The sequence below is a fragment of the Narcine bancroftii genome, chromosome 10 (genome assembly GCF_036971445.1).
Source record: "Narcine bancroftii isolate sNarBan1 chromosome 10, sNarBan1.hap1, whole genome shotgun sequence".
Classification (NCBI taxonomy): Eukaryota; Metazoa; Chordata; class Chondrichthyes; order Torpediniformes; family Narcinidae; genus Narcine; species Narcine bancroftii.
The window spans coordinates 103868416-103892865 of NC_091478.1; the positions used below are offsets into that span (position 1 = coordinate 103868416).

Genomic DNA, 24450 nt, shown 5'->3' on the forward strand with positions numbered 1-24450 from the left:
AGGGTGATGAGTATGTGCAACCAGCTGCCAGAGGTAGTGCCAGGTACTTGGCTAGGAATAGTTTAGAGCAACCATTCTCAACCTTTTTTCACCCATGTTCCGTCCCATCCCACCCCACCTCCCCCCCCCACCTTTTCCTGCTGAAGCAGTTGGTTTCCTCTGTACTTCTCTCCTACAGACTACATAAAAACATTAACAAATTATGATTTCAGTTCCTCAAATCGGGCGGGTATAGGCCCCCCCATTGATAATGGCTGGTTTCGAGGGACATGGGCTAATAGGCAAATGCACCAGGTTAGATCAGCAACTTGGAATGCATAGACAAGTTGGGCCAAGGGATCCGTTGAATGCTCTATGAATCCATGAACATTGTAAGTGCCAAGCCCACTGTTCCACATTGGTAACTCCCAGCGGTGTGATAACAGCACCCAGTTTATTTTGATATTGCTTTGTTTTTAATTTTATGCAGTTAAAAAGATGGATGTTCCACGCTGTTTTCTGCAATGGGTTGTCTACCACAGCACTACAAGGCGAACAGGCCTTGCAAACTGGACTGTCCTTACCATCAGACAGAAGCCAGTGGGGAAATGAGCCTTCTGCCACAGGCAGCCACACAGAGCGAACTCCCTGCATACTAACAATTACTCACTGTTCAATCACCTCTCATTATTGAGCTCAGTCTGCAGTGTTGGATGGAAATGATGCAAAATGGGATAAATTAGCAGTTGATCATGAAATAACTAGTCAGGATGAAATAAAACAGACTCTCCTGGCTATCAGATCTCATTTTCAAAGTCTGCCATTTCACAATGTTCAATATGGAATTGGAATTTTACCATTTTTTTATGAATTTAAAGGATATGTGTTAATTATCCATCCCTGATTGCCCTTGAGAAGGTGGCAATGAGACATTTTGTTGATATTCAGTCGAAGGCAATCCATTTGTGCTGTGGGAAGGGAGTTCCAGGACATACATCCATTGATGATGAAGGAACTGCAGTATAATTGCTGAGCATGTGAACCTTGGAGGGAAAGCCACGAGTGGTGGCACTACCATGTTCTTGATCTTTTCAGTGCGCTGATGGAACGCTAATGGAGCTGCCTAACTCTGAAGGGCTAACAAATTCTGGCGCTTCGCCAAATCTCTTGCAGTCACACACACCTGAACTTCCTTGTAGCTGCAATGACAAGATTCCAGATATTAAAATATCTGCTGCGTTACAATATTTTACATTTCCCTTCCTCCATCTATCAGGAATATTACAGGGGCTTTAGATTTGATTTTTGGGCTTACATTCCAGTGGTGGGGATCTTTAATCACTGGCAGAATAAAATGAACTGACAGCATATTGACTCGAATTAGGAATAAAAACTATTTAAATCAGTCCTGAGTTAATCAATCTTCATTTAATCACATTATCATCTCATGATGTTTCTCTGCTCCCTAAGCTGATGTTCACATTAAAGGGTTGAATGGGATCATTAGTTCTCACACTCATGAATTCACTAAGTTAGCAGCTTGAAATCTAGCAAGAACTTGTTGAGGAGTTCCAGGGGACGAATCTTGCAGAGTTGCTTCACGAAAAAATTTAATTGATATTTTTTTCTGTCCTTCCTTTGTTGGAGAGAGCTCCTTGAGTCACACAGCAAACAGGTCTATTGGCCCACGTGTCCAGACTGACCATTATAGCTCAAAGCACTCACCCTCACTTGGCCCAAAGTCTTCCAGGTCCTGGCGATTTAACCGCTTGTACAGCACGGTTAGCGCAACACTATTACAGTGGCCCGCGTTCGAATCTGGTGCTGTTTGTAAGAAGTTTGTACGTTCTCCCCATGTCTTCATTGGTTTCTTCCAGTTTCCTTCCATCTTTCAAAAACATATGGACTTTGTAGGCTGATTGGGGTATTCGGGTAACAAGGGCTCATCAGCTGGAAGGGCCCTGTTACCGTGGTGTATGTCTAAATTTTAAAAATGAAAATTTATTGAATGTTTCACAAGTAATCAGACAGTGATAGATGTGATTGCAACCACCCTCCAAGTGGAACCAATTCTTCTTCACATCCCCTCTGTTCTTCTTCCTTCTCACCCTAAATCTGTGTACTGTCCTTGTTTTGGATGCCTCTGCTACGGGGGAATATAATGCCTGTTAACTACGTCATCCATCTCTCTCTTAAATCAGCTGTTTGACCCTGCTGAGTTTCTCCAGCAACGTGTTCACTTCACGTACCCCCTTAGCTTCCCTTGCTCCAGCCTATCAAGTATTGCACATTATTGTAGCCCTCTTTCCCAGTGAATCTCCTCAGCATCCTTTCAGGTGCAATCCTATCTTTCTTGCAGAGAGCCACCTGACCTCTTACAATGTTTCATGAAAATGTACCATAGTCTCCTGCTCTTATATCACATAATCATACATATTATACTTTATTCCATGAGACCCAGAAAATGAGGGAAAGCATCTCTTATGGTTTCTTCACCACAGTTCATTCAGCTTCAAGGATTCCTCAACAGATATGCCGAGATACCCCTGCACTTCAGTACTTCCTGGAGCCCAAATCATTTATTATATATGTCTTACCTTTATTTGAACTCCAAAAGTGCATAAACTTGTACTTATCAAGATTAAATTTCCATCTGCCATCCTTCTACTCATAGAGTTGTACAACACATAATGAAGCCCATTGGCCCTCCCTCTGTCCATGCTGACCATTTGGGCAATCTACACAGATCCCATTTGCCACATTAGAACCATCTCCGTTAGAACATCTTGAAGTGTCCATCCAAATACCTCTTAAATTGCTCCACCCAAGGCAACTCCAGAGGGTTTTGAATATGCCCAGCCCGTCAGACAGCCTCCCCCCGCTTCCCCTCCGTTGACTCCAACTGTATCTCTGACTGCCTTGGAAAAGCATCCAACATAAATGAAGACTCATTTCATCCTAGCCAGCCCTCTCTTCCCATCACAAGAACACACCACCAGCTTCGAGGATAGTTTCTTTCCTGCTGTTATCATGCTCCTGTATTATTGATTTGATCTCCCTCTCTGTAAACCTGCACTTCTGCTACCATGTCTCACTTACTGTACTATGTCAGAGATGTCCAGCTGCACTGCTCTCAAAAGCAACGAGATCACCGCAGCTTAAAACATGTGACAATTAACTTGACTGGCACCACATTTCCAGATATCAACTACACTTTGTATTTAAAAAAAACCTGACTATATTATCCTGCATCATTAGACTATCTATAACAACAGGATCTGGATTTGTGTCATCTGTGGTTATTTATATCTATGTTGAAATAACTACCATATATTTCGGCACATAAGTCGAGTCGTGAATCCCTAATAAGAAAAAGAATTCTCGGGGGGGGGGGGGGGGGGGGTTGACTTGCATGTCAGATATATTTTTGAGACTTTAAATTCACCAAAAAAAGCAGATTGTTGTCAATTTGGCGTATAAGTCGATGCTGGAAGCACCTCCCCACTGCCAGTCCCCAATTCCTCCCCACCGGCCTAACTGCTCCAACCTGGGACCCTGCGATCACCGTCGCCACTCCTGACTTGTAGGCCAAGGTTCCTGCTTCTGCCGGGGGCACAATGTCAGCGCTCCAACTCCGTGGGCTGTCCCCGCTGCTGTCTGGTAGGCAGAGGATTTTTTTTTTAAACTTACTTAATTTACAGCTTTGTTACTTGTGATTGGGGTGTTTTAAAAAGATTTGGGTTGTTCCTGGGAGGCCTGGACATCCCCAAAAAATGGGGGTCGAATTATACGCCAAATATATCATAAAACTCTTAAAAATTAGGCTGAAAATGGAGGTCGATGTACGCCAGTTGACTTATACGTCAAAATATATGGTAATACGTGAAGCTGGCAGTGAGGGTCCCAGAAGCTGTCATGTAGATCATTGGTCTCAGTCTACCACAAGGAGTTATTCACCCTTCTTAAATTTTTTAATTTAGCATTTTATTTACTGCGTGGTTGAAGCTAGTTCCACCCAATTACACCCAAATTAACCTACATCCTTGCAAGTTTTGGAGGGTGGGAGGAAACCGGAGCGCACAGATACAGGGAGAATGTACAAATTCCTTACAGATAGTGCAGGATTCACATCCGTGTCCCTGGCGCTGTATTAACGTAATGAAAACCGCTACACTAACCGTGTCTCCCAATAGAACTATTCATCCAATGGACAAGACAGTCTCTTTGTTTCCCAGGTATGATTTTCTGTTTCCTTGAGTAAGTGAGAAAATGGGGCAATGCAGGACAAGAACTTGAGCAGTGGGAGATGGCTGAGCCATTCATTATGTGTTCAAGGACAACTGCGTTCATGGGCCCAGAGACTACTGCAGAAACCAATACATAAATGTGCTAGAGAAACTCAGCAGGTCACACAGAATCCATAGGAAGTAAAGGGTTACCAATATTTCGGGCCTGAGCCCTTTGTCAGGTAAGTCCTTTACTTCTTATGGAATGCTCTGTGACCTGCTGGGATTTTCCAGCACATTTCTGCATAGCACTCGACCCCAGCATCTGCAGGCTCTCTGGTTAAACTGCTGAAGAAACCCTTACTTTGGTTGGAACCTTCTGAAGATATTCATTTGTATTTGATTCCACAATTGCCTCATTCCAGATATCTATCACACCACAGATGTCAGGATAAGAGGCCTTTAAGCAAGGCGTATAAGAATATGACCACAGTGTGGGCAAGGGATTAGTGTGGACTGCAAAAGAGGTTGGCATAGAGTGGGGGGGGGTTCTGTGCTGTGTATGTCTTTGCGACTCCACCTTGCTGAGTACAGTCTCTTCTAAGGCAGAGGTGGTGCAAACAACAGCAAGTCTGGATGACAGAAGAGGGAGCAGTGCAGAATTTTGGAATGCTGCACGGTCAGCAGTCTTCCGATTGAAGTCTGCTCCGTCAGAGGTGTTGGGCTAGAAAGTGGCCCAAGGCAGTGAGGAAAAGCAGACAGCGTGGTACACCATCTGTTACACACAGCATGAACAACCAGCTTGATTAAAGCCAATGACAGATTCCTCCACCCGTGACAGATATCTATCCCAATCTTTCTGAATGATGTGGATTTAGGCCATTTGGCCCATCAAGTCTTTGTTGACTTTAAAAGCAGCATCAAAGGGAAACTGACATCATATACCTCCTGGCCGGCCTTAAATCCATTAGCATGAACATCAATGTTGTTTCCACTTTTAGGTGAAACCTAGTCTGGTTCCATCCCTTCTTCACTGATTGCCATTCTCGCTTTTCTCTCTAACCTGCCCAGTGGTCAATCTCTCCCACCTTCTGTTTGTTTAATATCCCATCGCCTCAGCCCCTCCCATCCTCTTCTTTGCATGCTTAATATCACCCCTTCCTTCAGTTGCCAAGCCGAAACGGTGACTGAGTGGAGGAAAGTTTCAGGGAGAGGTTGGAGGCAGGTTGTTTTACACAGAGAGTGGTGGGTGCCTGGAATGCATGGCAGGAGCAGTGACTGAGGCTAGTACATACAAGAGGGGTACTTCTTTCCTTGAATACTGCCTGACTTGCTGAGATCTTCCAGCTCCATAGTGTTGGAACAGGGTCTCCTTTCCGAGGAAACCACAGGTGCCTCTTCCTCCCACTCCCAACGCCTTAAGTGTTTATAGACCCGTCGATCTTTGTTGTTTCAGAAGCTGGATTTCCTACGGGTATTCGGCCTGACCACGCAGGCTCGGAGGGAGGAGTTGCTGAAGATGAAGCGACGCAAGAGGCGGCGGATGCTGATGGAGAGGAGCCCCTCGCCGCCCCCGGTCCCCAGCAAGAGGCAAGCGCCCTCACCCAGGCTGCAGCTGCCCAACAAGTACAGTGCCGACGAAATGAACAGCACACCCGACCTGGCAGAGAAGAAGAGATTCCTCACGTCATTCAGCCTCGCGCACATCCTCCCGGAGAAACGGAAGGGTAACCATGCTTTCCCCTTGTCCTGTGACAGCAGGCAGCTCCAGAGAACTGGAACTGGCAGGCTCTCTTCAGGAGGGTTGGTCAGAGGCCCTCATCCTAGAGGAGGTTCCCCCATATGTCCTGTTTTGCCACCTCCCCCCCTCCCCCCTACAATCGGCTTCCCCAAAGCAATTTAAAGAGAAGAACCTACAACTGCTGGAATCTTGGATGAGCAATGAAAAGCTGCAGTGACTGAACAGGTCAGGCAGGGACCCTCAAAGATCTTGACTGGCCATGGTGACTGACCATTGTTCTCCATGGATACTACCTGATCCACAGAGTCCCTCCAACATCTCACTGTTTGCTTCACAAAGGCAGATGATCTGGTCAGTGTCCCATCGCTGCTGTGTTTTACGCTGTAGAATTGTTAATACACCTCTGGAGTCCTTACTTGGCTGTGAGGTGGGGGGTGCCAGGAAGCGCTACAGAAATACAAGATGTTTTGCGGACAGGGTCATTTTACGTCACCTTCCCTGGCCTCCTTCCCTCAGTATTTTCTATGTATTGCTCACTTTAGAGGGGCTCTATTCCCTGGGTCCTACAAACCGCGCTGTTTCTCACCCACGTTCCCTTGCTATTTTGCCCATGAAGCCACTCTGAGAAGTGCCAGCTTGGTGAAAGGGGAATGAGAGAAGGGTGTCAGAGACCTTTCAGATGCTCTGTCCCATGTGTATATCAATTCCTGCCTGCTAATCCGTAGACAATTAGAACCAAGATTCGGCGGGTTCTTTTAATCTCCACCTGTTGGGGTATAGGGTGTAAGCCCCATCCAACACACAGCTTCTTGGACAGAGACAATGAACATGAAACTAATTCACTAGAGCACTGGGCTGGGCGAAGCAATCACTCTGGTTATAAACAAGAAAATCTGCTGATGTTGCGGTCGGGTGCAAGACGCAAAAATGCTGGCAAATTCAACAAGTGACACAGCAGCCATAGGGAGTAAAAGGCAACCACTGGGCTGTTCATCAAGAATTAGGAAAAACAGTCTCCTTTCTTCCAGCTCCTCACCCCTTTCCCTTCCTTTTCCCATCAGAGTTGGCCTTCTTAGCCCCATCTTCTACCCTCCCACCTGTTACCCTGTGTTCTACCCCTCCCACCCACCCATCATTTTATTCAGGTGTCTACCTGTTTTTTTTAAAAATTCCTGATGAAGGGCTCGAGTCTGAAAGATGACCTTTTAATTCTAGGCATGTTGTGTGACCTGCTGAGTTTCTCCAGCACTTTTGTGTATTGTAAGCAATTACTGACACCTTTTATTTCTGTCAGTTATTATTCCGTCTTTTTCTCTCCTCACCCACTTCAATCCAATTAATTAAGGGCCCAGGGAATATTTCCCTCTTCTAACCTTTGCTTGCTTCATCCAGAGATGAATGCATTACTGGGGAATGAAGGCTGAGAAGAATCTCTGCTCTCCAGAATTATCATTTTGAGCCACTTTATAGTTTTTTTTTTAAAAATTGTGCAGTCACTTTAAATCTAAAGAGAAGATTTCAGCAGAAACCAGAACCTGTCAGTGCAGCAGGTTAATGCTGCTGCCCCATCTCCAGGAACCCAGTCTAGATTCTAACCTCCAGACTTTACATGATTTCCTTGAGGTGTTTGGCTTTCCTCCCACTTCCCGACTTGCAGGTTAATTGGCTGCTTGCAAACGGTCTCTGGTGATAGTAGAATCTTGATAGGAATCTGGGGAGGACAGGTTACCAGCTGGGATTCAACTATCACCAGGCACAGTCCCCTCTCAACACTGTAGAGTCCACTCACTTTGCTTGCGCAGAGACCTCTCTTCATTTATCTGCTACTTCAGAACTCGGTGATAATGAAGGTATTTATCCCTCTCTCTCTCTCCCCCATAGAAAAGGAGACCCTAACCGAGATGATTCAATCAATAAAACAGAAGGCACAACCTTCAGACACGCCTTTCAAATATGTCTCTCCTCCATTGTGTACCAGCCCCAGCTCAGCTCAGACCGGTGAGTAATGGCTTCATCAAGAGGGCTTTTTATAATTAATCCTGAAGAACACTGGAACTTGGCAAGGGTTTTGGACAAAGGGTCCTCGACCTCATTTCTCTCCCCACGGATGCTGCCTGACCTGCTGAGTGTTTCCAACACTTAGTCTTTATTTCAGCCTTCTAGAATCTTTAATTTTATTTTAATTAGAATTGGTTGCTTATTTTGAAATGTGTTCAGTGTCAAAGAAATGAGATCTATCCTGACCTCCGATGATGTCTGCTGGATTTGCATGTTCTCCCTGTGACACCATGGATTTCATTCTGGTGCTCCACATTTCTCCCACATTCTTTTTCCTTCATTCAGGGGATGTGACCTTTTTAGGTAGATCCAGCAATTAATTACCCATCCCTGTTTGCCCATGAAGAGGTGGTGATGAGCTGCCTTTTTGAGCCCCTATAGTCCTTGAGGAGAGAGTTCCAGGATTTTGACCTGGTGACAATGGAGGAACAACAATCTGTTGTGATGTTTGCTGGGAAGGCAACTTTCAGGTGGTGTCCCCATTTTATGGCTGCCCTTGAACTTCTAGCTGTTTGGGGCATATCGCAAAGATGTGCTGGTGAGCAGGTTAATTGACCAGTGAAATTTCCTCTCCAACGTGAGTGAGTGTAGAACCTGTGGCAGGAGGGGGAGTAATGAGAATGTGAGGAGAATGAAAAGATAAGATTAATGTAGAATTAGTATAAATGAGTTGTTAATGGTCAGAATGGACAGTGGCCTGAAGACCCTCTTTCTATGGCTGTATGTCTCCTGATGTCAAGGACCTCCAGTGGCCAGCCACTTCACCTCATCCCTTTCCCGCACAGACATGTCTGACCGTGGCCTCGTGCACTGACAAGTTGAGGCCACCTGAAAATTGGAGGAACCATGCATTATATTCTGCCTTCCAATGAGACGGCATCAATATCAACCTCCCATTTCTTCCCTCATCCCTCTGACTCCTTCCCTTTTCTTTCCTCTGCCCAACACCTGCACCTTCCTTCGTCCAGTTCCCCACCCCTTTCCTTCCTTCGTCCTATCAGAGAGCATCTTTGCTTCCCCTTTGTATTCTTCCCGGCTGAAATCTCAAATATATTTATTGTCAGAGTACATTCATGACATCACATACAACCCTGAGATTCCTTTATCCTGCGGGTGCGGCAGAATTACTACTAAATGGTAATGCAAAAAATTAACTGCACACAGCATGAATATGTAAACAATCAAAATAAACTCTAAACAAAATCAATACAGTGGACAAGTAAGAGTCCTTAAGTGAGTCCCTGATTGAGTTTGTTGTTGAGGAGTCTGATGGTGGAGGGGGAGCAGCTGTTCCTGAACCTGGTGGTGTGAGTCTTGGGGCACCTACACCTCTTTCCTGATGGTAGCAGGGAGAACAGAGCGTGTGCTGGATGGTGTGGATCCTTGATCATTGCTGCTGGTCTCCAGCGGCAGCGCTTCCTTTAGATGTACTCAATAGAGGGGAGGGTTTTGCCCATGATGTCCTGGGCTGTGTCCACTAACTTTTGAAGGGTTTTATACTAATGGGTATTGTGTCCCCAGACCAGACCGTGATGCAGCCGGTCAGCACCACACTTCTGTAGAAATTTCCAGGATTTCTGGTGTCATATCAAACCTCCGCAAACTCCTGAGGGAGTAAAGGTGCTGTCGTGCTTTCTTCACGAAGCCATTGGTGTGTTGGGACTAGGAAAGACCCTCTGAGATAGTGACACCCAAAAACCTAAATATGTTCACCCTCTCCTGTTCATCTGATTTCCTTCCCCTCCCACCATCATTCACCAATCTCTTGTAAGCCTGTGCTCCTCCTTGTTGCCCCTCCTGTTTTTACCTCCTTATTTGGCATTCCTGAAGCAGGCCTCAGGCCCGAAACAGCGACTGCCGGTGGCTTTCTGTGGATACAGTGACTGGCTGAATTCCTCCGGTACTCTGGTGTATTGCACAAGCTCCCCAGCATCTGTGGACTGCTGCTTCACTTGTCGAGGCTACCATATATACATATACACACACACACAGTAGTTTATTCAATTTACAGGTAGATCCTATATTTTTTGGCCCCAAAATCTGGTATTTTCCATATATTGCATGTAAAAGCTGACACCCACCCCCACAATATTTGTTCCCAGCTGCCCATCCACCAGAGATCCCAAAGCCTCTCACCTAGGCCCCGGCTGCCCGCCCACCCATCCACACTCCCGACCCCATGACCATGGACTCTTGCTTAGGCCCCAGCCACTTGCTCAGCTGAGCTCCGAGCACCCCAAACACAGAATCTCACCTAGATCCTGGCCACCCACCCATCCATCCAAGCTCCTGACGCCTTGATCGACGCAGATACTTGTGTGGTCAAAAATAGAATGCATATAATAGTCAACCCTCTAAATATGGTGATTCGAATATTACACACATATACACATTATGTGATGTCTTGCAGTGTGCCTGGGCTACACTGCTACAATCATTCAATGTTTGGTGGAAAAATGATTCAGTCAAAGTGTCTGCGCATCCACATCATAGATCAAAATTTCCTTTGGCATACCCCTAACTCAGCAACCCTGAAACCTTTAAGGGTCTGGGTTCAACTCCCAACCTCACTGAGTGGTGTGGGAAAAAGAAGAAAGAGCAATCTCCAGCTGACCAGAGATTGAGTCAGACTTGGCTGAGGATGGAATGGGTTGCCCAATACTATAGACCTGACTCACACTCGATGAAAGGCCACTCAGGTGCTTTTATTATTCATTTATTCACACGAGGAGGATGTCAGTTGAAAAGCTGATAAGTGTTACTTGTTGCTGATGCCCCCGTGAGCTTGGAGTTTAAAATGTGACAGACCAGGCAAGGATGGCAGGTGTCTGTCCCATTCATCAATCAGATGGGCTTTTAGGATAATCTGGTTGCTTCGTGGTCAACAGGAGTATTCCCAGTTGAACTGTGTTCCAACGTTGTCCCCACAGAGGAGGCTAAATATTCTAAACTAAAAAAAAATGCTTTTAAAATAATACTGTCATTGCCCTGTTCTAACTGATCTCTCTCTGCATCTCTGTACTGTAATGTGCTTCCCTGCTCTACTGCGTACAGGTTGATTAGCTGGCTTGTTCCTTGGTACACATGACCATCAATTTGAAGTTAAAAATCCAATTTCAAAATACTTCATTCAAGTCTAAAACCATCCATCTTTAAACTTTGCACATTTCTTCTTTGTTGTTGCCCTCACAGCTGATTTGGAGAGTGCTCATTCTGCAGCCGACTCTGACAGGCCTTTGAGTGCTGCCCCGCCAGTCCCAGAGCTCCGGAAAACCACCGAGTTAGTCAGAATGGAGCCGCCAAAAGTCTCAGAAGTGGCCACCAGGCCAAAGGAGGCCATGCCGCCCAGTGAGAAGAGTAAGGCGCCAGATGGGCATGCCGGGAGGAAGTCCGTGAGTGTGCTTAGTAATGCTTCAGGCGCTATGCAGAAGGAAAGTCCCAGTGCTCCTGCACACAGCGTGGGTGAGAAGAGCAAACCTTGGGAAGCGTTCATGGCCGAGGACTTTGCCCAGCAGTTCCATGAGTCTGTACTGCAATCCACACAACGAGCATTACAGAAGCATAAAGGTAAGTGGAGACACAGGAAGTACACTGTGAAAGAGGTGTGCAGAGATGTAAAACCACACAGAAATGCTGGACGGACTCAGCTAGTCTCACAGCATCCACATGAGCCAATGATATACAAGGTATTCAAAGAAGGGCTCAAGCCCAAAACGTCAGTTTACCCCCTATACTTCGGCTGAGTTCTTCAGGAATTTCTGTGTGTTTTGCTACAGTCACAACGTCTGCAGACTCGCGTGTTTCACTCTTTACCAGGATGTGGCCTGGATGCAAAACATGTCCTTTGAAACAAGGTTAACAGTGCTCAAGCTTTCATCTTTGGAGCAACAAATAGTGTTTGCTGACTCAATAGAGGTACAGTATATAAGATTATGAGGAGCTTTGATGGGGTCCACAGCCAGCACTTTTTCCCTAGGGCGACCAGAGGACATCTGTTTAAGGTGAGTGGAGGAAAGTTAAGGGGAGATGTCAAAGGTAAGTTTCTTTCCCCCCCACCCCCCCCATAGAGAGTGGTGGGTGCCTGGAATGCCTTGCCAATGGCAGTGGTGGAGGTTGGTACAATAGGGACATTCATTCCAAGATAGACAGATTTCAGATTGATTGTCAGAGTACATACATGACATCACATACAACCCTGAGATTCCTTTTCCCTACAGGCATAGCAGAATTACCACTAATTGGTAGTGCAAAAAAAGCTGTACACAGCGTAAACAAATAAAGAACTGTAAATAGATAATGAATGTAAACAAATGGTGCAATATAGAGAGAACAAAAAGAAAATCATTAAAAAGCACAAGTAAGAGTCCTTAAATGAGTGTCTGGTTGAGTTTGTCGTTGAGTCTGATGGTGGAGCTGTTCCTGATGACATGTGGATGTAAATAAAATAGAGGGCGAAGGATGTGTTAGATTATGGGAATACATCGGTTAGCACAACATTGTGGGCTGAAGGGCCTGTGCTGTAATGTTCTATGTTTTACAGCAAGGTATCTACATAGCAGCCTCATCTTAGATGAGCGTAGTGATTTAGATCACAGCTGTCGAATTCTGGTCGGCTGCAAAACTGGGAGCAGGGCTAAGTCCACCGTTCAACAAGATCATGGAACATCTCTGCTGGCCTCAACTCGGCTCCTGTGCCAATCCCCCAGTTCCATGATCTTTGAAACACTTATCTATCTGTTAGCGTGGATGAGTTGAGCCGAAAGACATGTGCGATGTCATAGATACAAGTGCAATTTTATTGCTTGCATTGGGCAATGGTGCTCTGAAGCATAGGTGAAGGTGATGTGGAAACTGTTTTTCTGCGTGCTCCCTGCTGCATCACTGTGCCACTCAAAGCATAGAGCTGCCATGAGGCAAAGGGTGGAGAGCATGAAGAATGGGGGTGGAGGTTTGGAAGGCGGCTGCTGCCGGAACGTCTCTGATCCTCTCCCAATGGAGCAGAACACAGCATTGTTTGGAGGAGACGTAAGGGACTCCGCAATAAAGAGATAATTTTCATAATGAGTCTGCAAATTAAAAAAACAAATGCAGACCACATGAACCTCTCCATCTGTAGTCATTAACACTAATAACCAGCTGAGAGAGCTAATATGCCATCCAATCATACTCTCCTTTTCATGTGGATGTAAATAAAATAACTCTTTAGTGAACAGTTCCTTTATCTCAACATGTAAATTGACTGGACCTCTCGCAGCATCTTCCTTGAACGGGGCACAAAATACACTTTCCTTAGATCAGCTCCACCGTGCACGTTTGTTGAGGTTTTGGACCCTTTGTAAGTGCTCCTCACCATCGATGGTGTCCAGTGGGCACGTCTGCACGGTATCAGAGAAGTGCTCAGGGCTGGCAAAGGGAATGTTAGTGCAGGGGAAAAGATTTGAGTTTTGCATGGGTGTCAACTAAACCCTGGCCATTATAAATTTGACACGAGTCATTCATTTTCCAAACCGAACCTGACCATCATTATATGTCCCACATTCTCAAATGTGCTATTGATTGTGATACTGGTCAAGTTCACAGGGGCTGGAATCGTTACACTAATCCTATCTTCCTGACCTGGATCAAGTACGGAGCTGAGCAACATACAAGGCCCAAGCCAAATCTGAAGATCCAAAATTCCAGTCCGACCCAAGCTAATAGATATAATCGTCTCCTTGAGAATAAAGAGGGTGGGAATGAAAAAAATAAACAGAAGGGCCCAGAGAATGCAAGGTCATCTGTTTCTCTCTGACCTGCATCCCCAATGTTTTCTGCTGTTATATCAGATTTCTGGCATCTCCAAATACTTGTTTTTCCAATTCTGTCCCAGGAAAATTGCAGGGTGTAATTTGGAACTGCAAATTGATTACCTGAAAATGCTGAACTCAATGGTAAAGGCTATAGTTCCTAATCGAAAGATAAGGTCCAATTGCTGCCCTGAACAAGGGCTTTTAAATCGATTCCTGCTTTCCTCAAAATGCATGTGATTTACCAACAATGTGTTTGTGCAGACAATAGAAAGCTAAACCCCTGCTGACTTTGAAACTGGATCCAGGCTAGTACTCCCTTATAAACCATCCATTAACAAGCTGTCTTTTTGCCAAAAGGAAATTATGAACTTGTCTCCCAGCATAATTGCAAATGATTATTTGTTTTGCTTTCTTCTTATTAGTTTGTGAGACTCCACTGGCTTAAAGTCGGACCTGGGTAAGCACAGGCAAAGTGTAATAGCGAATTTAAGTGCCTGTGCTCAGTTTAATCATTCTGATTTCAGGAGGTTGGCAACTTTATAAAACATAAGAGGAAGGACAGTGCCAGAGTGTTAAACAAAGAAAGGCAGAAGGAAGAAGTGTGGATATTGATGAAGAGAGAGCAGAGTTTCCCTGTAAGGCCATCAATAATGGGTGTTTCATACCCAGCAAGCTATGCAAGAACCTTTGTTCCCAGTGGACAGATCAACAGCCAATGAATAGTAAACCACGGACACACCTCACTTTTTTTCCCTCATCTCTTTGCTCTAATTATTTATTTTTGAAAGCGTATTTATGGAAATGTAATTTATAGCAATTTTTGCACATATAATGCATGGGACTGCTGCCAGAAAACAACAAATTTTGTGACAATGAACCAGGTTCTGATTCCGCTCTGCTGCATTTCACTGGTAGTAACACTCCAGTTAAGTTCGATGCTTCTGGGTATAAGAAGAGCCATGTGCTGGAAAGAGCACAATGGATGAGAATGGAGTTTGATTAGGATACGTTCACCACCATTATGACCTATAGCATAGTAACAGGTCCTTTCAGCCCATGCCAGTCAATGACACCTACAGTTGGCCTACAATCCTCGTAGAATGTAGAAAGCCTAATAGCCTGAACATGTCTGGGATTCTCTGATCTCAGAAGCTAAGCAAGCTCAGGCCTGGTCAGTACTTGGAGGGGAGACTGCCCAGGAACACCTTCTGGTGTTTGCTACTCCCTCCCTGGGAAAGGAGCTGTAGGTTTCTGTGAGGGGCACCCCAACCATCCATACGATGAATTCCCCACCAAGATAAACATTACTCACCTTAATCATTTAGACGTGCCTCTTCTAAACATGTGCTGCGCCACAGGGTGGCCTTCCCTGGTACTGCATCTTTTAAAATGAGCTCACTTAACATCCCAGCTCAAAAGAACGGAATGTGGACGTTAAAAAGGTCCAATAACTCATGACATTATATCCAAATTCACATTAACTTGGGGTTCTACTCTACACGACAATAATGGAACCTTTACCTTACAGCACAGTACAGGGCCTTCAGCCCTAGATGTTGTACCAACCTATATATTCCTACTAAAATATTCTAAACCCTTCCTACCTCATAACCCTCTTTTTCTTTCATCCATAAACTTGTCTAAGATTTTCTTAAATGCCCTAATATTTCAGTCTCCACCACTTCTGGAAAGACATGCCGTCATGCCATGCATCCACAACTCTCTGTGCATGTCTTCCCTAAACTTTCCTCTCTTCATTTTGTATCAGTGCCTTCTGGTGTTTGCTACTCCCTCCCTGGGAAAGGAGTATTGGCTGTCTACTTTGTCGATGCCTCTATCAAGTCTCCTCTGATCCTTGTTCACTACAAAGAGAAATGTCCCAGCTCTGCTAACCTTGCCTCATCAGACTGATTTTTCAATCCAGGCAACATCCTGGTAAATCTCCTCTGCACCCTCTGCATGGTTTCCACATCCTTCCTATAATGAGGTGACCAGAACTGAACACAATAAGTGTGGTATGTTTTGAAGGGTGGGAGGAAACTGCAGTGGTCAGGGAAAACCCTCACAGACAAGGGGAGAACATACAAACTCCTTGCAGACAGCGCCAGATTCGAACCCCAGATTGTTGGTGTTATAACAGTGTCGCACTAACCAGAGTTGGCATCAGAACAAATATAATTTGGGGGCATTAGGGTAACCGCAAGGGGGCCCACAAACTGCCATTCATGTGGCATAGTCCTCGAATGCCCCCAATGACGCCGACCCTGAAGCTAACGATGCTGCCCCAGAATTATCCAGAAAAAAGATGACTGACTGATTCATTTCCCAAGATAAACCAAAGATTCATTCAGGTGCTTGCCTACATTTTCCTCATACTGCAAAGGTTTCAAGCCTGAAAGTGCCAGCGATTGGGACTGGACCAGGATTCGAATCCTGCACTATCTGTAAGGAGTTTGTACATTCTCCCTGTGTCTGCATGGGTTTTCTCCAGGAGCTCTGGTTTCCTCCCACCATTCAAAAACATCAGGGTGTAGGTTAATTGAGTATAAAATGGGCGACACGAACTCGTAAGGTTGAATTGGCCTGTTTTAGTATTGTACATCTAATTTTTTTAAAAATTAATTTAATTGGTTATAAATCTTTCTCTTTGCTATATAAAGTACACTATATAACCTGCTGACTTTCTCCAGCATTGTGCTTTTACATAAGCCAACGATGTTGAGTTACATTGAGATAGAGGCCAGCGGGTCAGCCATTTGATCATTCTTTGCATTTTTTCGGTTACGCATCATCGATAATCACTAAAGACTGAAGTTGTGAAACTGACAGGCTTTTATTAACTATAAAAGTGGAACAACCATCAACCTCATTGACTGATCAAGTCAGAGAGGAATAGGGAGCATGCAAAGGGCTATGGATAGGTTCAGTCTCAGGAGGCGGGTCCAGCCGGCAGCAGCCAATCACAATTTAACAGTGGTTTACCACACTCTGACTTCTTTCCCCCCAGGCAGCATCCTCTCCTTGCTTCCCAGCCCAAATAAAGTCATTTATCCAGGTTTGTGAACAACATGAAAATAGGTGACAATATGAGCAGAGGACAGAATGGTGCATTCTTCTCTAAATTAAAATATAGAAGCAGCAGAGATTTAAATGGATCAGAGTTCAAGTCCATGGACAGACATTGAAAACAATCATAAAGGTCTCTGCAGTGCTCATCTTTGTAGAGGGCTGGAATAAACTATGGAAGAACTGATGGTCCAGCTGTACTAAATCCTGGTTGGACCACATCTGCAGGACTGGGAACAGTTCTGGGCACCACATCTTAGAAAGAGTTCACTGGCCTTGGAGAAAATGCAATTACGTTTTCCATAATGTTTGTCTTTAAGATCATAGAACATTAAAGCACAGTACAGGCTCTTCAGCACATGTTGTGCTTCTTTTTTTCTTTTTTTTTCTTTGGCTTGGCTTCGCGGACGAAGATTTATGGAGGGGGTAAAAAGTCCACGTCAGCTGCAGGCTCATTTGTGGCTGACAAGTCCGATGCGGGACAGGCAGACACGGTTGCAGCGGCTGCAGGGGAAAATTGGTTGGTTGGGGTTGGGTGTTGGGTTTTTCCTCCTTTGCCTTTTGTCAGTGAGTTGGGCTCTGCGGTCTTCTTCAAAGGAGGTTGCTGCCCGCCAAACTGTGAGGCGCCAAGATGCACGGTTTGAGGCGATATCAGCCCACTGTCGGTGGTCAATGTGGCAGGCACCAAGAGATTTCTTTATATACATGTATTATATGTACATATATAAAAAACTACAAAAAAACCCATACCCTCTATTTTTCTTCCAACCAGCTTCTCTTGTTCCAGCCTCTACTACCATCCTGGCAAGACGTTCCAGGCACCTTCAGCTCTGTGTGTGTATATTTAAAAAAAAGTTACCCTTGATGTCTCCCCTCAAGTTTCCTCCCTTCACTTTGTACAAATAATTTCTGGTGTTTGCTACTCCCACCCTAGGAAAAAAGTGCTGGCGGTCCATATCATAATCTTGCAGACCTCTACGAAGGCACCTCTAATCCTTCTTCGCCCCAGCTCTGCTAACAAGACATATTTTACAATCCAGGCAGCATCCTGATAAATCTCCTCTGCACCCTCTCCATGGCTTCCACATCCTTCCTGTAATGAGATGACTAGAACTGAACACAATATTCTAAATGTGGTCTTGTCGGAGATGTTTACAGAATATACAAAATATAATTTTATTGCCAAGGCCAGCATTTATTTTCCATTGCTAATTTCCCTGAAGTGTGTTAGTAGCCATTTAATTAACTACATCTGGAGTCATTCAAGGACAGACAGGGCAAGAAAGGCAAACTTTCTTCCCAAGCAAGAACCAATCTGCTGGAGGTCATCAGCAATAGTGGGAGGAAAGGGGTGGTCAATGTTTCGGGTCAGGATCCTTCATCAAGAATTTCTTCCCAGATGGACTTTGGTGAACTAGGTGAATTTCACAGCCACTGATGCCAACTTATTATTTCAGGTGTTTATCTAATGTATTTGAACCTAATTTCAAGTTGATAAAGTGGGATTTGAACTCATTTACCTAGATCAATGCTTCTCAACCTTTTTCTTTCCACTCACATCCCACTTGAAGTAATCTCTATGCCTTCAGTGCTCTGTGATGAGTAAGGGATTGCTTAAGGTGGGATGTGAGTGGGAAGGGAAGTTTGAAAATCTCTGCTCTAGACCCAATTGTTACTGAAATATTTTGCTTGAGAAAAATTGTCATTGCCCCAACTCCTTTGGAGTTATGAAACATAACGAGTCAATTAGGTACAATTAAAACAGTGGTTTTCAAACTTTCTTTCTGCCTACAAACCACCTTAAGCAATCCCTTACTTAAAGTGGTACGTGAGTGGAAATTTAAAAAAAACAGAACCACTGTTCTAGATCCTTTGACGCCACTTGCCACTGTAGTAAATAGTTTAATTACAAGGTCCATATTGGAAATTGAAGGATCAATAGGTGATTTTGTTGAAGTTTACAAGATAGTTAATTAGATGAGAAGATTCTGAGGGTTTCCCATTTCAGATGCTGCAACATTTGAAAATTGGACCCAGCTTTTTCAGGAGACATGATAAGAGACTGAAATTCTCTTCTGCAAATGGCAATTGATCTTGTCAGGTATTTACAAACACACAAATGTATCAGTCACAGATAAGCCGAGATGTAATTGACAGATGGAACATTGGGTTGAACAGCCCTCCATATAATCGTCATTTCCATTCGAAGCACTGAATGTTTTCCAATGTCTATTTCTGTTCAGGTAACACGGTGACACTAACTGCTGAGCAAAATCACAAGCTGGACACCTCTGTCCGTTACAACATTCCAGAGATCCACTCCTCCAGCAGAACACTGTTTACACATCAGAATGGCCAGTACAATGCCATTCTGACCAAGAAGGGGGTTGGGTGCGAGCAGGAGGAGGATTCTGACAACGAAGATGATGAGGAAGAGGAGGATGTAAGGCCTTTCCATTCAAAATGGCAGGGCATTGAAGCGGTCTTTGAGGCTTATCAGGAGTACGTTGAAGGTAGGTTGGGCAGGAATCCCCTGATGATCGAGTGCTTTGTCAAGTCTGACTCACTTCACTGAGCTGACCAGCCAAGACAGATGAACACAGTGCCTCTCCTCAACCTGCACTTGGGTTCTATGTATAATCCCCAGCCCTCTTTCTGTGAGTGCTTCACATCACCCAGTCTCAACCATTTTTTTTGGCTTTGCCGCCCCTAGAATTCTGCTCAAATTTATGGGCCCCCTGAAGCAGTCAGGTTTTCATTTCTTTTCGACCGACTGCATAAAAACCATTAAAAATAATTCTGTTACGCGAAGTGAAAACACTTAAATGTGCTGTAGCCGCAGAGGTCCACGTTGAGAATGGCTGGTTTAGAGCATCAGTGGAGCTACGTTTTAACATCCTGGCTGAAGGATGTGACTTCTGATAATACATTCCCTGCATTTGACTGTCAGCCTCAACAGTGGCGCAGGAACCAGCACACTTCACAGTAATGCTTTTCGTGGCTTGTGGGGAGACCTTTTGATTATCAACTGCTTTCCAGGGCTCCAGAGAGTGTATCGTGCTGTCTTAGATAGGAAAGAAGGACCTGAAGAAGGAAAGTTGCAGCCTCCACTCCTGAGCAGAACTCACCGAGTTTATCTCACCTTATAGAACCCGAGAATACCGTACCATAGAAAAGGGCCCTTCTAGTCTGTGCCAAACTTCTTCTGCCGAGTCCCACTGACCTGCACCAGCCCATACCCCTCCCATCCATGTACCTGTCCAATTTATTCCTAAATATTGCAATTGAACTCACATTTCACAACTTCAGCTGGCAACTCGTTCCATACTCCCACTACTCTTTGTGTGAAGAAGTTGCCCTTAATGTTCCCTCAAGACCTGCGACTGTTGATATCCAACCCATCTAGCATTCCTGCTCTTGCTCACTGAATCCATCTGTAAGGAAATGTAATGAGATTCAGATAACGTTAACGCACAGACACTACTTCACTTTCTCTTTTTGCACTAATTTATTTATTTTAAAATCCAATTTATAGCTTTAATATTTGCACCTCCTGATGATGCTGCAAAACAATGATTTTCATTTTTTAAAAAACACACAAGTGCTGGAGAAACTCAGCAGGTCAAACAGTGCCTTTACGTAGCAATGTTTCAGGCTTGAGCCTTTCATCAAGGTGTGGGGGAATATGAGAGATGACCGAACAAAAGGGGAAAGGAAACGTTGGGGATGTATCTTTACCTTTGCTACATAGAGGCACTGTTTGACCTGCTGAGTTTCTCCAACATTTGTGTGGTTTTTTGACTTAACCACGATATCAGCATCCTGTGTTTTACCAATGAATTTCTTGACAATAAATTCTGTTTCTGGGCATCTGTTGACTTTCTTTGATACCATGGGAGTTCAGCACTGTTGTCCAATTCGATTTTGATTTTTAATTCCATCCTGGTTTCTGTTTTTTTTTTCAGTTTTCAATAGTGTTTGACAACATTGGAATGTTTAATTATTTAAAAAGAAATGCTCTCTAGAAAGCACAATTCAATGGAAGTCAATAGCAATAAAATTACTCTCAAGCTTTTACCTTAATTTTATTTCTTGACATTTTATTTCAAGTAATCACAAATCTTTTGCCTTCCTTGCCCATATCTTTAACCTTTCTGCTTTGCACCACAGACTAGTGGATCCCATAAACAAATGGGATTGATCAGCAGTCTGAGTGATCACTTTTAAAACCATTTGTGGGATTCTTGAAGCAAATTGAATGAAAACAAGAATTCCACCTGATTATTGTTTCTGACTGGCTCAGTATTTTAACAGTGAAGGGAAATAAGGCATTCAGGGGAGTTTCTAAATCAGTTGAAATCAAAAACTGAATAATCCATGACTATCCTGTGAGCTCTGAGATTGAACCATTAATTCTGTTAGATTTTGGTGGAAGCTATTTTAATAATGAGCTTAAGATATTTTAAAAAAGTAAAATATAACAAAATTGATTATTTATTTTAGAGCAAAATGTGGAGCGCCAGGTCCTACAAGCCCAATGCCGGCGCCTGGAAACCTTTCACTATAACCTTAGCCTGTCCGCAGAGCAGCTTTCCCTCAGCATGTCGGTAAGTAGTTTATCTTTCCATTATAACAGATCGCCAATTTCCTGGGAGCAAGCTTCTATCAGTTTTCAGTTGATAAGGGACAGTGCAGAAAGGGAAAATTGAAGCTTGGAACTTACTATCAACTCCCAAACTACTGCCATCTTGGTGCAGACCTTCAAATGGATGGCGCAGCTGAACATTTCATTGGTCCATGCAAATGGAAATCCAGTGATATCACTGGATTACAGTTCTTGGGTAGCTGTCTGAAAGTGGGAATGTGCTCCTCCGTGTCAGAAGAGCAGATTAACCAACTAACTTAGTTATTCTTAGTGTGAAATATAACTGTCCTAAATGATGGAAACAAGGAGTTTAAACCTTTATAAATCAACATTGAGGTTATCTCAAAATATGTTGGATTTAGTTTTTAAGAATTACTATGCATTGTGAAGTGTGAACTATTGAACAATCCTGTAAATGCTCAGCACCCGACCATCAGGTACCGAATGAGCTCGTCACAGTCAGTCGGAGGTTGGTTTAAGAAAGAACAGTTGACCTCAGCATCCTGGAACGATTGAGCAGAAGGGCTCACTCTAGGGGGACACACCTTAAAGATGTCCATAACCTTTGAACCATAGTATCAGTGACAGGTGTAACCATCAGAATATCCAGAAATAAAATTGTGAGGAATGTAGTGGGAGTCATTCTGCTTTCGTGCCGATTCAAAGATTAAGATTCATTGGTGGACAATTTAAACAGGCACATTTTCCTCTCATCTCTTTGAGATGAGCTGGATAGTAATCCAGTGACAATGGACAGATCAGTAACTCCAGTCCTTTTGATTTCCTCTATTTTAAATTTCAATTCAATACAGAAGAAAAAGGTGTGTCCATGGGTTGTTCAAAATCCATCAGTTATGTGAACTATTGTGTAGGAATATAGGCAGCACTGAATTAATTATCTCCTGATGGACAAAGCATCAGAGAAAGGCTCATGTGTCCTACTAGCCTGTCCTGCCAATCATGGGAATCGTTGACCGACTTCCATGGGATCACCGTGGGCTTTCCCTGTACCTGCATCCCACATAACAGTTGATAAAATTTCCATTCCCTCTCAGAGTAGAACTGTTACCCAATTTCATAACTGAAAGATCTGGGTCTTCATACATAGATTGGTCCCGGTGAAATAGTTGAAAAGTTCATTTCAACAGTGGTGGAGATAATTGATGACATTTTTGCACCTGATTCTCTTTGAAATGCAGGAACTGTTGGCTCAGAAGCAGAAACTAGCCTCAGAAAGGGAGAGACTTCAGTCCGAATTGGACCACTTAAGAAAGTGCCTTGCACTGCCTACAATGCACTGGTCTAGAAGCTACTTCAAGTCCTATCCGAGGTGACAGCCCTGCTTAGCTCGGCCATGGCAGAGAGAGACTATTTTATTATCCCAGTATTTAAGATTCCCATTGGAATGGATACTAAAGGAAACTTGCCACACACGAGCAAGGAGGTAAAAGGATAATCCGTCTGTTGGATGAACGTTTGCATTGTAAAGGAAACAAGACTTCTGGATCTCTCTATTTTTTACATAAATTTGCTTAAAGGAACACTTTTTTCCATCCCTGTTTGAATTTTTGATGATTATTTAGTCTCTCATCTCCTCAATTCCAATTAAGAACGGTTTGTAGGGGATTGTCTAATCCTGACCTCCAAGGCCAACACTAACACATCCAACGTAAACTCTTCCAAATTGACTGGACTGTATAAATTTCTTTGTACTTCCTGGTTTTGGGTGGTTTGTTTCAACAACCTGAGCAGAACAGCAGCAGTTGGATCTCCCTGATGGATGTCTCTTGCTCAGAAGAAGCACAGAAGGAGCCTAATTCACTGGAGAACACCACCGATACTGATGACGTGATCGCAGGACCCACCTCAATGAATACTGCCCCATCCCCCTTCTCTGCAGGCTCTGCCGATTTTTCTGCCATTTAGCAAGCGTTGGAACTTTCTTTCTCTCTCCTATCCCCACGACCCCTTCGAAAGAAAGCCCACCTGATATACTGGCTCCACCTCAGCCCCCACTTGCACTGTGACTGAATCAGACCATTACAGTTCAAGACTGGCTCAGATAACGAGGCTTTTGTTTTACAGAAAAAATGCACTTAAGGCAATTGCAGGTACATTTTGAACCAGAGTCGATTAAATCACACTGATACATGTTACTGCACTGAGTGTGCGTCAAGTATAGAAAGACACGAGCCGAAAGGGCGTTTTTTTAATTATTAAAATAAAAAGGATTTTTTCACAAAAGATGCTTTGCCTTGTACCTGTATATAAACAAAAACAGATTTTGTATGTTTTTATTACTTTAATTATTTCTATTAAAGCTTGCCATTTTTAATATGTTTCTGCTTTTGGCAAATATCTTGCTTTTAGTGTTCGTAATGCTGCTGGTCAGGACAAAGAATCGAAGTGTTTTTAAAACAAAAATTCCAAAAAAAATGAGTGCAAGAAGGTTTTCACTGGTGCGTGAGCTGTTCACTCCTAATTTGGTGTGGCGCCAGTTTAATGTTTTTGTAAGAGAAGATGCAAAACCTCGACATCTCTCTCTGTCCATTCCTCCCTCTTATTTATACTTGCTTGAGAGAGATGAACACCAGCAGCAACTTGTGGCTGTATCAGCTGCTTCACTCTCTCCCAATGTCCTGTAAGCTTTGGAATCAGATTTCCACTTGCCTGCTTTGGGCACTCAGTCCCTTCCTCATTTTCCACTCTGAAGCTGATGAAAGGAGGCGAGCACAAATGCAATTAGGGTATCTAGAAATCTTTTGATGCAAGATGCACTCAGATATCCACCCCCTGCTTCTCCCAGCCAAATGGTGCATTTTATGTTCGATTTTTGTTTCTTCATCTCACTGCAGACCACTGGCTGTGAAGGGGGTGTGCACTGAGGGATTGCTGCCCCCTGTTCTTGTAGGGGAGGGGTGGGGAAATAACTGTACATTCTTTGCC

The 24450-nt window shown here is 44.0% G+C and overlaps 1 protein-coding gene across 1 annotated transcript in view; it reads left to right on the forward strand.

Moving 5' to 3' along the window:
- gse1b (Gse1 coiled-coil protein b) overlaps nt 1–23841 on the forward strand; it is a 622818-nt gene extending 598977 nt beyond the window's left edge. The window contains exons 12-17 of the mRNA XM_069902129.1: nt 5662–5932; nt 7828–7944; nt 11197–11571; nt 19103–19372; nt 21363–21466; nt 22704–23841. Of these exons, the coding sequence (XP_069758230.1) occupies nt 5662–5932; nt 7828–7944; nt 11197–11571; nt 19103–19372; nt 21363–21466; nt 22704–22838 (1272 nt within the window). The 3' untranslated portion in view covers nt 22839–23841. The remainder of the gene's footprint in view (nt 1–5661; nt 5933–7827; nt 7945–11196; nt 11572–19102; nt 19373–21362; nt 21467–22703) is intronic.
- Nucleotides 23842–24450: the final 609 nt, after the last annotated feature.